Here is a 13,444-nt window from a genome sequence, read left to right on the forward strand (position 1 = left end):
ATTAATCTATTGACTAGTATATGAACTAGTCCATAGACTAATCAGTAGACTAGTCCATAGACTAGTCTACATATACTAGCCCATAGACTAAATAAATAGTCAATAGAAAAGTCTGTAGACTAACACATAGACTAGTCAATAGATTAGTTAATAGACTGGTCAACAGACAAGTCAATATATTGGTCAATAGACTGGTCAATAGACTAGTCAACAAATTATTCCATATACAGAGGGAATGAATAGTTAATTGCTGGAACACTTTTTCTTTTATTGCCAGGGTTTTGTGGAAATTAGATCCAAATATCTTGTGATACTATTCCAGATACTATATCCTTCAAGAACACAGAATGGAAATTTCCGGGAAATACTTTTTCGATAAGGTTTGTAAAAAAAGTACTTTTTTTTACCAACAATGTCGCATCACACATTCCTATTAGAAATACGAGGAGTAAGTACTACGACAATATGAAATAACTTTTGGCCGTATAAGCAACAAATACTCATACCAAAACACACTCATACGCAAACAGACACAAACATCAGGCACGATTTGTATTAAAAAGCTGTTATGAGGGAATAAAATAACAAACATAAACGTGGTGGTAGGACGAGTATGAACGAACAAATGAACGAATGTGGCCCAGCAGCTGGCAACTTGTTACAACCAAAAATGTTCAGATTCAGTTTTACAGGTTTCATCAACTTTTTGTCTTCTTATACTTGTTGCTGTTGTCGCATGATGTTAATAATGATGATGATAATGTTGATTGTGCTGATGATGACGAAGATGTCGTCCAGTCTTTGATGACAACAACAATCTCATGATGATGATTGCGATGTTGAACAGCCGGCAAATAATCTGTTTCGTCTGTTTTTTTGTTTTCAGTTTGATAAAATAAGATGTTGAATTGTACAAATGCGGCAACAACATACAACAACAAGTAAAATATGTGAAATATTTTTTATATTTAAGTTTCTTGGTTGTTGTTCATTTTCTTGTTTTTTTTTTTGCAGTTGCCTGTTTTTCTTCATTTACCGCATACCATACGCGCCAAAAGCTTAATCCCCTCGAGTTATCTGTTTTATAAACATTGACATTTTGAGTTGTTTATAAACAGTTGGTGTTTCAGCAACATGTTGCTTGGTGAATGTTGTTAAGGTTTTTTATTTATTTTGTTTTCAGTTTTTTTTTTGCATGTACTCTAGGGATTGCCAAAAAAAAAAAACAGCAGGCAGTTGAATTTTTAAAACAAATTGTAGCATAATTACCGGAAAATGTCTAGAATTTCTGTGTGGAAAATAATGATGCATAATATTGTTTTAGAACATAAAATTTTAAGAGTTTTTTTTAGAGGAACATCGTTTGATTTTTATTTGGGGAGCGTTGGTTTTAAATTTTAATGTTTAAAATGTTTAAACATTTTATAAATAAATTAAGTAATATAATTTATTCATTTATAAATTTAATAACTATTAAATAAAATTTAACTTTTGGGGTAAAATTTTAAACTAGTCGATTAACTAGTCTATTGACAAGTCTAATAACTAGTCTATTAACTGTTACATTGACAAGTCTATGGACTAATCTATTGACTAGTGAATTGATTAGTCAACGGACCACTAGTCTATTAACTAGTTTATGGACAAATGTAGTAACTAATATACGGACTACTCTATGGACAAGACTATTGACTAGTCTATGGACGAGTCTATTGACCTATTAACTAATCTTCGGACTAGTCTATGAATTAGTATACGGGATACTATTGACTAGTCTATGAACTAGTCTATAGACTATACTATTGACTAGCCTATGGACTAGTATTTGAACTAGTCATATACTAACCAATATACTAGTAGACTAGTTAATAGACTAATCAAGAGTATAGTTCATAGACTAGTCCATAGGCTAGTCCATAGACTAGTCCATAGGCTAGTCCATAGACTAGTCCGTAGACTAGTCCGTAGACTAGTCCATAGACTAGTCCATAGACTAGTCCGTAGACTAGTCCATAGACTAGTCCGTAGACTAGTCCATAGACTAGTGCGTAGACCAGCACATAGACCAGTCCATAAGCTAGCCAATAGACTGTGGATTAGTGTATTGACTGTGGCCAAGTCTATTGACTATGGACAAGTCTATGGACTAGTTCATGGACAAGTCTATGGACTAATCTATTGGCTAGTCTATTGGCTAGTCTATATGGACTAGTCTATTGACTAATTTATGGATCAGTCTACTAACTCTATTTTCTAGTCTACAGACTAATCTATTGACTGGTATTCACTATTCTAGACTAGTCTAAGGACTAGTATATTGACTAATCTAGACTTGTCTATGGATTATTCAAAGGACTAGACATGGCGTCCCTATCTAGTCCCACTATTATAGAGTAGTCTATGAAGTAGTGTATGGACTTGTCTATGAACTAGACTACGAACTAGACCACGAACTAGCCTATTGAGTAGTTTATTGTCAAAAAGTACACAATTTTTTATCTTTATCTGGAGATTTTATGAGAGCTTTTTTATTTATTTTATTTTAAGCTATTTACTATTAAATGCTATAATTTAACTCATCCTTTTTATCCTTATGACTTTAAATAAACCCCAATAAAATACTCATAATTTATTATATATATATAACACCATAAATATTTACCATATAATTTTGCGGCAAAACATTTTCATATTGCAAAATTAAATATTCATTTAGCAATTGTTTAAGTTTTTACACAAAATTAATTTTTCAAAAGTTTTTACACAATCACACATGCATGTAAAAATATAAACTAAAACAAATAAACGTTCCCACACTAACAACAAAAAGTTGTATGAATACTATGTAGTTGTTGTTTAGTCCTCTATAAAACATGTTCATAATGTGTAATAAAGCTTCTTAAAATTAAATATAATGACTTTTTTTCGTTCCGTCTTTCTTTCCATACAAAATGTAAAGTTTTCTTTCAACAGTTTGTAACTGCTGATTTTCCTTTTTTTTCTACCCACATTTTCTTTTTTTCCTTTTTAGCATATAGACTCATTTAGTAAATGAATAACGCCATTTAGAGACAGAGAAGAGAAAGAAAAACCAAGTAAAAAGCATCTGCTTTAGTTTTTTTTTTTGAGTTTTTGTATATGATTTTTTGCTTTTTGGCCAACAAAATCTATTTATTCTTTCTATGTGAAAATGTGAAAATTTATGATGTGTTTCATAGTCGGTGTCATAAGAAGCCAAGAGAGAAGTTTATTTTTTTTTTTGCAACAACAACGTTTACAATATCACAACTAGTTACTTTATTATAAAATAAAGTAGGTTTAGATTTAATGTCAAAAAGGACTTAACTACAATTAAAAAAATTTAGAGCAATTATTAAGATCAATAAGAGACAAGTACTAAATATTCCACAAAAAAGCTTAACTGAAAGCTTAAAAGCTAATGATTTTTTTCCAACGATTTTTATATTCCATTGAGATTAGTATTCTGGTACTGGACCCGATTCCACTTTCCTACTTTTATAATATTTTTTTAAAGATAATGTTTCAATGTTTAAAATTCCTGTTAAGTTCTTTTTTACACCTTAAGCCAAACCTATTCAAAACTTTTGTTTGTATGTGTTAAAAAATACATAAGTATTACAGCCAGCCTTATGTTCATACCTCTATCTGTGGACGAAGAGTATATTTAAAAGTATTTTATAAAACAATTTTTTTTGTTGTTCTTATTTTTATTATTTTGTTAAGAAAAATAGCCTGAATACAAAAACAAACACATACATACATATGTATATGATGCTGCATGAGTTTTAAGAGGAAAATCTCTTTATAATTTTGTAACGAAACACATACATACATACATGCATAAAATTACTTACATATATAAAAAAAGTTCTAGGTAAATAAATACAAATTGTACACATATACATTGAAGATACATACTGAAACTCCTGGTAACACATAAAAAAGTAACTTAAATGAAACGAATAAAATGAGAAAATAAAATAAAAGTTGTGTCATAATTTTTACTTAAAACAAGAGAACAAACAACCAACCTGCAAACAAAAAATAAAAGTAAAATATAGTACAAAAATATTTTCCATAAAATATGTTGTCATAAAGCAGAATTTTTCCGTATTGAGGCAAAAGGAATGCACTGGAACAAAAGACTAGACAATATATCAAACTGTAAACTACACTAAATACTAAACGACAGAATAAACAATTGATTGTACTACAGATAGACTGTAAATTAGACTTCATTCGTATGTAGAGTAAACCATAGAGTAGAGTATAGACTAGACTATAAACTGACTATAGACTAGACTATAGACTAGACTATAGACTAGACTATAGACTAGACTATTAGAACTAGACTATAGACGAGACTATAGACCAGACCTATAGACTAGACTATGAACTAGAACTATAGACTAGACTATAGACTAGGACTATAGGACTAGACTATGACCAGACTATAGACAACTATAGACTGACTATAGACTAGACTAGAGACTAGACTATAGACTAGACTATATACTAGACTATAGACTAGACTATAGACTAGACTATAGACTAGACTAATAGACTAGACTATAGACGAGACTATAGACTATACTATAGACTAGACTATAGACTAGACTATAGACTAGACTATAGACTAGACCTATAGACTAGACTATAGACTAGACTATAGACTAGACTATAGACTAGACATAAGACTAACTATAGACTAGACGATAGACTAGAACTGATGAGACTAGACTATAGACTGAACGATAGACTAGACTATAGACTAGACTATAGACTAGACTGATAGACTAGACGATAGACTAGACTAATAGACTAAGACTATAGACTAGACTATAGACTAGACTATAGACTAGACTATAGACTAGACTATAGACTAGACTATAGACTAGACTATAGACTAGACTATAGACTAGACTATAGACTAGACTATAGACTAGACTATAGACTAGACTATAGACTAGACTATAGACTAGACTATAGACTAGACTATAGACTAGACTATAGACTAGACTATAGACTAGACTATAGACTAGACTATAGACTAGACTATAGACTAGACTATAGACTAGACTATAGACTAGACTATAGACTAGACTATAGACTAGACTATAGACTAGACTATAGACTAGACTATAGACTAGACTATAGACTAGACTATAGACTAGACTATAGACTAGACTATAGACTAGACTATAGACTAGACTATAGACTAGACTATAGACTAGACTATAGACTAGACTATAGACTAGACTATAGACTAGACTATAGACTAGACTATAGACTAGACTATAGACTAGACTATAGACTAGACTATAGACTAGACTATAGACTAGACTATAGACTAGACTATAGACTAGACTATAGACTAGACTATAGACTAGACTATAGACTAGACTATAGACTAGACTATAGACTAGACTATAGACTAGACTATAGACTAGACTATAGACTAGACTATAGACTAGACTATAGACTAGACTATAGACTAGACTATAGACTAGACTATAGACTAGACTATAGACTAGACTATAGACTAGACTATAGACTAGACTATAGACTAGACTATAGACTAGACTATAGACTAGACTATAGACTAGACTATAGACTAGACTATAGACTAGACTATAGACTAGACTATAGACTAGACTATAGACTAGACTATAGACTAGACTATAGACTAGACTATAGACTAGACTATAGACTAGACTATAGACTAGACTATAGACTAGACTATAGACTAGACTATAGACTAGACTATAGACTAGACTATAGACTAGACTATAGACTAGACTATAGACTAGACTATAGACTAGACTATAGACTAGACTATAGACTAGACTATAGACTAGACTATAGACTAGACTATAGACTAGACTATAGACTAGACTATAGACTAGACTATAGACTAGACTATAGACTAGACTATAGACTAGACTTTAGACTAGACGAGACTATAGATTACACTATAGACTAGACTATAGACTAGACTATAGACTAGACTATACTAGACTATAGACGAGACTGTATAATACACTACAGACTAGTCTAGTATAGAGAGCAGTCTATAGCAAAATAATAATGAAATATTTAAAATGCATGATATTTTATTTCTTTCAGTGTATTTATTAAGGATAGTATTCCTCTTTGAAAAGCATAAAATACCAGTTTACATTTTGAAATAAAATTTTTATATAATTAAAATATTTTCTTGGAGTAAAAATTTTCCAAATTCCTCAAAAGAAACCTTCCCTAGTAAACATTTTTGTGTAGATATAAAACAAAGTAAAACTTCAAACCTAACAAATGCATTGTGATCTCGGAAGTTTTTATGTTATACAACACCAGCAGCACCCCCACCCCTACTCACACAACTTTCACCCATACATTTTCACCTCCAGGCAATAAATGTCTGCGTAAACAACAGCAACAAACAACTACGGCAAACAAAAAACAACAATAAGAACTTTCAACATGTTGCTGTAATAAAATCATTACTCTGTACAAAAGCACTGCCGGAGGAGGACTGTGAATTGAATGCAAGGAAAAGAAGTAGGAACAACTTCCTTTTATAGCGTCTGCTGAGGTTACTGCTGCTTTGTGTCTATTCCTGTTTCTGCTTTTGATTTTATGTTTTGAACGGACAGACGGACAAAAACTTACATTCATACTTTTGTACAATCAAAGTATAATTTGGTATATTATTTTCATTCTTTCAGTTGATGTTGTTTGCTATTGTTGTTAGTGTGAGAAGGAGAGATTTTATATAGAGTTATTATTGTTTTTATTTCTGTTCTAACAACAACAACAACATTTACACATACAATATAATTTGTTGCTTGTTTTACAACAAGGCAACAATGAATATAAATTTTATGTTAAAACTCACACACTCTAACACATTTTATTACATCTAAACATACACACACATCCTTGCACACACCCACTCACACTCCCACATACATGCAAACACATTCAGTTCTGTCGTGTTTCTAAAGCATAATTTTAGGCATCAAGGTCATTAAGATGTGTCACAAAAGGACATTTTTAGCTGTTTTTACTCTCGAAAGCAATAAAACTGTCTGTAAAATTTATTTTTTGTTGTATAAACTTCTCTTACTAATGCCATAATTTTAATAAGGAAACGGCAAAAAAAGGAAAACGCACTAGAAATTAGTCCTTATTAAGGCTGACAAAGGAATGTGTTAATTTTGTTATTGTTGTTGTTTTATGTTTAGAGCTTCTTAGTGCGAACAAGAAAAGGAATTTTATAACTAAAAGCAGCCATATTTTAAAGACAAAATTTATGGGTAAATGACCTCATACTTTACACCGAAAATTAAAAAAAAAAAAATTAAAATATAGAAAAACTGCCAGATTTTGTTTCCTTTTCGTTCGCTCGCCTCTTTAAATTTTGTTTGTTGTCTTTTAAATACCCTCTAAAAAGTTCAAAAGGCTGGAACTGGTTCTTTTTTCACTCTGTGATTTTTTTTGCAAATTACCCCTAAATAGAAAATTTCCACAAAATCTACTAATGAAAAGTTGTTTAGTGCGGTGAAGACGGCTTTAGAAAAAATAATAAACATTTTTATAAAAGTCTCGATGTTTTTGCAAACTTATCTTTTTGTAGACCCTTTTTATTTTTCGACCATAAAATGCCAACAGATGTTAACGAAATGAAATTATTGTTTTAGAAAAAAATAAGCTAACAACTGGTGAAACAAAAACAGAACAAAAAATAATAAAAAATAAAACAGCTTAAATTGAAAAAAGCTAATCCTTTACAAGTTATTTTAAAAAATGGCCTAAAGATTTTTTAATTCAGATGGTTAAATAAGTAGCAATTAGAGCCACGACAATATACTGAAGTTGCAGCGGATTCATCAGTTAGATTCTAGTCTATTGTACAGTCTATGGTCTATCTATAGTCTACTCTAGAGTATAGTCGTATTCTTGACTATGGAATAGACTATGGACTAGTCCCTAGTCTAGTCGGTAGTCTAGTCTATAGTCTAGTCTATAGTCTAGTCAATAGTCTAGTCTATAGTCTAGTCAATAGTCTAGTCTATAGTCTAGTCTATAGTCTAGTCTATAGTCTAGTCTATAGTCTAGTCTATAGTCTAGTCTATAGTCTAGTTTAGACTATAGTCTAGTCTATAGTCTAGTCTATAGTCTAGTCTATAGTCTAGTCTAGACTATAGTCTAGTCTATAGTCTAGTCTAGACTATAGTCCAGTCTATAGTCTAGTCTAGACTATAGTCTAGTCTATAGTCTAGTCTATAGTCTAGTCTATAGTCTAGTCTATAGTCTAGTCTATAGTCTAGTCTATAGTCTAGTCTATAGTCTAGTCTATAGTCTAGTCTATAGTCTAGTCTATAGTCTAGTCTATAGTCTAGTCTATAGTCTAGTCTATAGTCTAGTCTATAGTCTAGTCTATAGTCTAGTCTATAGTCTAGTCTATAGTCTAGTCTATAGTCTAGTCTATAGTCTAGTCTATAGTCTAGTCTATAGTCTAGTCTATAGTCTAGTCTATAGTCTAGTCTATAGTCTAGTCTATAGTCTAGTCTATAGTCTAGTCTAGTTAGTCTCTAGTTCTAGTCTATAGTCTAGTCTATAGTCTAGTCTATAGTCTAGTCTATAGTCTAGTCTAGTCTATGTCTAGTCTAGTAGGTCTATAGTCTAGTCTATAGTCTAGTCTATAGTCTAGTCTATAGTCTAGTCTAGTCTATAGTCTAGTCTATAGTCTAGTCTATAGTCTAGTCTATTAGTCTAGTCTATAGTCTAGTCTATAGTCTAGTCTATAGTCTAGTCTATAGTCTAGTCTATCTAGTCTATAGTCTAGTCTATAGTCTAGTCTATAGTCTAGTCTATAGTCTAGTCTATAGTCTAGTCTATAGTCTAGTCTATAGTCTAGTCTATAGTCTAGTCTATAGTCTAGTCTATAGTCTAGTCTATAGTCTAGTCTATAGTCTAGTCTATAGTCTAGTCTATAGTCTAGTCTATAGTCTAGTCTATAGTCTAGTCTATAGTCTAGTCTATAGTCTAGTCTATAGTCTAGTCTATAGTCTAGTCTATAGTCTAGTCTATAGTCTAGTCTATAGTCTAGTCTATAGTCTAGTCTATAGTCTAGTCTATAGTCTAGTCTATAGTCTAGTCTATAGTCTAGTCTATAGTCTAGTCTATAGTCTAGTCTATAGTCTAGTCTATAGTCTAGTCTATAGTCTAGTCTATAGTCTAGTCTATAGTCTAGTCTATAGTCTAGTCAATAGTCTAGTCTATAGTCTAGTCTAGTCTATAGTCTAGTCTATAGTCTAGTGAATAGTCTAGTCTAGTAGTCTATAGTCTAGTCTATAGTCTAGTCTATAGTCTAGTCTATAGTCTAGTCTAGTCTATAGTCTAGTCTATAGTCTAGTCTATAGTCTAGTCTATAGTCTAGTCTATAGTCTATAGTCTAGTCTAGTCTGCTAAACTTTTTCACATGACTGTAGATATTTTCATTTTTGTTTTGAATTCTTTAACTAGTAAAACATACAATTTTATATGAAATTGAATTTTTGTACAACATTTTGTGCAATTAATTGGGGTTAGACAAAATGGTGTAAATTAATACACATGAAAAAAAAACTGTATAAAAATTTATAAAATTAAGAGAAAATCACGAAAACTGTAAACTTTCGTAACTTCATAATATTCTAGCAAAAAATTTAAATTTATTTATAAATAAATATATAAAAATATTTTAATGTTTATAAAAATTATTGTTAAATTTTTTTTCTCTGTGTCCTTTTTTTGTTTGTTCGAGTGCCTAGCACAAGAGGCCTTTTTTTAAAAACGATAACTATGAACATGAAAAGTATCCTGTTGTATGCCTGTTGTACATATAATTTTTGTTTAGCCCATTAGAATACTCATTAAATATAATATTATTTAATTTAATTATTTTTGGTGTGTGTTTTTCCTCTGCACACACATACATACATACGTAAGTTATATACATTTATTTTAATGTAGTTGGGGGTTTTTAATGGTAGTGGTGACATTGTGGTTTACCTCTTATGAGAATTTTTATTTAAACTGTTTTAGACGGTAAATGATTTTAATTAATTTAATTTATTTATAAAAATAAAACATTATACATGAGTACTACTGCTTTTGAATGGATTTTATAGGTGTGAGCTAATGTTAGTTTAAGGTGAGGTGCAGGAGATTAGGTATACAATTTTGATTGCGAATAAGAGATGTTATATAAAGATTTCAAAGTTTAGTTTGTGGTATTGTTGTGTTAAGGAGCTGGTTACACCTTTCTAGAAACAGAAGTAACTTGTCTAGATAATTTTAATTAGATACCAGATATTTCAATTTCTGAGTTCCTAAAAAATAATTAATTTAGAAACCTGTCTTTATTCTGTTCCATTTTATTTATTTCAAAAACTTATTCATATTTTTTAAATTGTCAATAAAATTGCATCAAAAATATGTCAGAAAGCTGCTTAAACATTGAAAATCTTGATAAGGAAACCACCGCCAACAATGAAGCTACTTCTTCACATAATATCTATCTTAAACGTTTAATGGCTGGAGCTAACAAAAATGAGCCTGAAGACAAGGATGAAAAAGAAGATGATTTACCTACCGTAGAATATGAAGCTGAGGAAATTGCCACCAAAAAAGTAAGACTTGATGTAGAGCTTTCCGAAGAAACTTTACCGACCAAAAAGAGCCGCAAAGCTTTAATACAACATTGGTCAAAAGTTGCCCTATTATTTATTATATGGTGCATTTACGCCATATCCATAGTGACTCATAAAGAACAATTATATAAACCATTATTGTTGGCTCTAGCACCCAAGCAGGATAAATTTGTTCAATTACAACCGGAGCCCAGTACAAAAACAGCCATAGAGGTTTTAGTAAAAGGACCTTTTCAAATTGAACAGGATGTGGAGGTCATACCCCAGGAAACTCAACCACAATTAACCCTACAAGTGCTTATGGTTGCAGAAGACAATAAAGAGACCATAATATCCAAAAAATGGGGTTTATTAATCGAAAGGCCCCAAGAATTGGAATATGTTTTGGCCGTGCCTAAGCAAATACACATGAATCTAAATGAAGATATTAGCCGGCTTAAACAAAAAGCCAAATTATTTTTGAAACTCAAAACCAATATAGAAAAGGATTTAACTGTGAAGCTATCGTGTAATATGACCCCTGTGGATCAGACTTTGGGCATTATTTATGGCACTTTTGTTTTATTATTCTTGTATATAATGATAATCTGGGAATTTATAAATCGCACTTTGGCCTCGGTAGTGGCATCTACTTTAGCCATTGGCATTTTGGCTGCTTTAAATGCCCGTCCTTCTACCGAAATCATTTTAAAATGGTTGGATGTGGAAACCTTAATGCTGCTGTTTGGCATGATGATTTTGGTGGCCATACTCTCGGAATCGGGTATTTTTGATTACTTAGCGGTTTTGGCCTATGAATTGGCCAGAGGTGAACTGTTTTATTTGATTTATGTTTTATGTTTTTTCACCGCTTTTCTATCGGCCTTTTTGGACAATGTAACCATGATGTTGCTCATGACTCCCGTTACCATACGTCTATGTGAGGTCACCAATCTTAATCCTGTGCCGGTATTAATGAGCATGGTTATATATTCTAATGTGGGTGCAGCCCTAACGCCCGTAGGAGATCCTCCCAATATAATTATCATGACCAATCATTATGTAGAAACTAATGGTGTCAATTTTGGCAATTTTATAGCACACATGCTGCCGGGAGTGGTATTGGGTCTTTTAACCACTTTTGCTTTTTTATATGTGAAATATCCCAAAATATCGGGTTATATGAATAAACAGTCTGTGGAAATTGAGGCCTTGAAACATGAGATTCAAGTATGGGAAAAGGCTGCCCAAAATATACAACCCATCACTACAGATGAGGAAATTGTGCAAAATACTTTACAGAAAAAAGCTCATGTCTTGAGGCAAAAGCTTAAAGAACTGGAAGCCAAAGGAGTTTATATGGAGGTTGACTACAAGACAACTTTGGAGCAAATGAAAGCCTCCTATCCCATACGCAATAAGGTTCTATTGATAAAAGCCTCCATTTCATTTGCTTTCGTTTTGGTGCTATTTTTCCTGCATACGGTACCGGATTTGCAACATCTTTCTTTGGGCTGGAGTGCTTTAGTGGGTGCCATACTCCTTTTAATACTAGCAGATACCGATATAGAAGCTGTTCTATCTAGAGTGGAATGGTCTACTTTACTATTCTTCTCCTCTTTGTTTATATTAATGGAGGCTTTGACGGAATTAGGTCTTATAGGCGCTTTGGGCGATATATGTGTCAAATGTATTTTAAAAGCTGAACCACAACAACGTCTTTTAGTGGCCATTTTAATAATATTATGGATATCTGGCATAGCCTCGGCTTTTCTGGACAACATACCTGTTACCACCATGATGATCAAAATTGTGGTTAACTTAAGTCAAAATAAGGAATTAGATTTGCCCCTGCCACCCTTAGTATGGGCTTTGGCATTTGGTGCTTGTTTTGGCGGTAATGGCACTTTGATAGGAGCCTCGGCTAACGTGGTCTCCTCGGGTGTGGCCGAACAACATGGTTATCGTTTTTCATTTATAGATTTTTTCATATTTGGTTTTCCCATTATGTTATGTACTTTAGTAGCCGCCACTATTTATCTCTATTTGGCTCATTGCTTTTGGACTTGGCATTGAGTAAACGTATGTGTACCAAAATTTGTTAAAATTGTTAAAAAACGTTAAAAAAATAAATCCTTTAAACAAAATTGTTTTTTAATAATGTTAGGGTTTCATTTGGGGTTGGCTTTTTGTTTCAGTTGTACGCAATCAATCACGATTTAAGGTTGTTTTTTTTTCGATAATCGTTTGATCGTGATTTGCGTGATTTTTTTTTTCCTTAGTTGTTCTTCATTTGTTCTGCTTTTAAGCCTATTCTTTGCTACAATTCAATTTTCATTGCATATTATGCTTATACTTTTGTTTTCAACAACATTGTTTTTTAAACGTTAAAATAAACATAAATAAATATTGTTGCTAAATTACATATTTCATTTCAATTTACTTTTTCTACCTTCTATTTTGAACATTTTTCATTTAAGCAACCTTTAAGAGAGTGAAGTAAAAAGAAGTTAGTGATCATAATAAAGTTTTATGAATTTGAAAAATCGTTTTCAAAATTATTTTTATGATCTTATAATTGAACGATAAGTTTAAATCGTGTTATTACCTTAAGAACGTAACAAATATTGTTGGGTTGCTGCATCTTTTTGTATATCAAAAGGATTTATTTATCATTTTAATTGAAATTTTGTATTAAGTTGTTTACTGAAACAGAGAAATTTTTTTTGAATTTGGAACCGGATTAT

General features: G+C 31.6%; 1 protein-coding gene across 1 annotated transcript; it reads left to right on the forward strand.

Annotated features, from left to right (window-relative positions):
- Positions 1 to 10,475: 10,475 nt before the first annotated feature.
- LOC119602802 (P protein-like) lies at positions 10,476 to 12,773 on the forward strand. Its single transcript, XM_037954523.1, has one exon. It carries the CDS (start codon positions 10,503 to 10,505, stop codon positions 12,771 to 12,773), a length of 2,271 nt encoding a protein of 756 aa, XP_037810451.1. The 5' UTR covers positions 10,476 to 10,502.
- Positions 12,774 to 13,444: the final 671 nt, after the last annotated feature.

The sequence above is a fragment of the Lucilia sericata genome, unplaced genomic scaffold (assembly GCF_015586225.1).
Source record: "Lucilia sericata isolate MDLA Ls3-8-SP2 unplaced genomic scaffold, ASM1558622v1 Contig000254F_arrow, whole genome shotgun sequence".
Taxonomy (NCBI): Eukaryota; Metazoa; Arthropoda; class Insecta; order Diptera; family Calliphoridae; genus Lucilia; species Lucilia sericata.

Bases quoted from the DNA above. Each gene is read 5' to 3' on its own strand.
- LOC119602802 (XM_037954523.1), top strand. From the start codon at position 10,503: ATGTCAGAAAGCTGCTTAAACATTGAAAATCTTGATAAGGAAACCACC.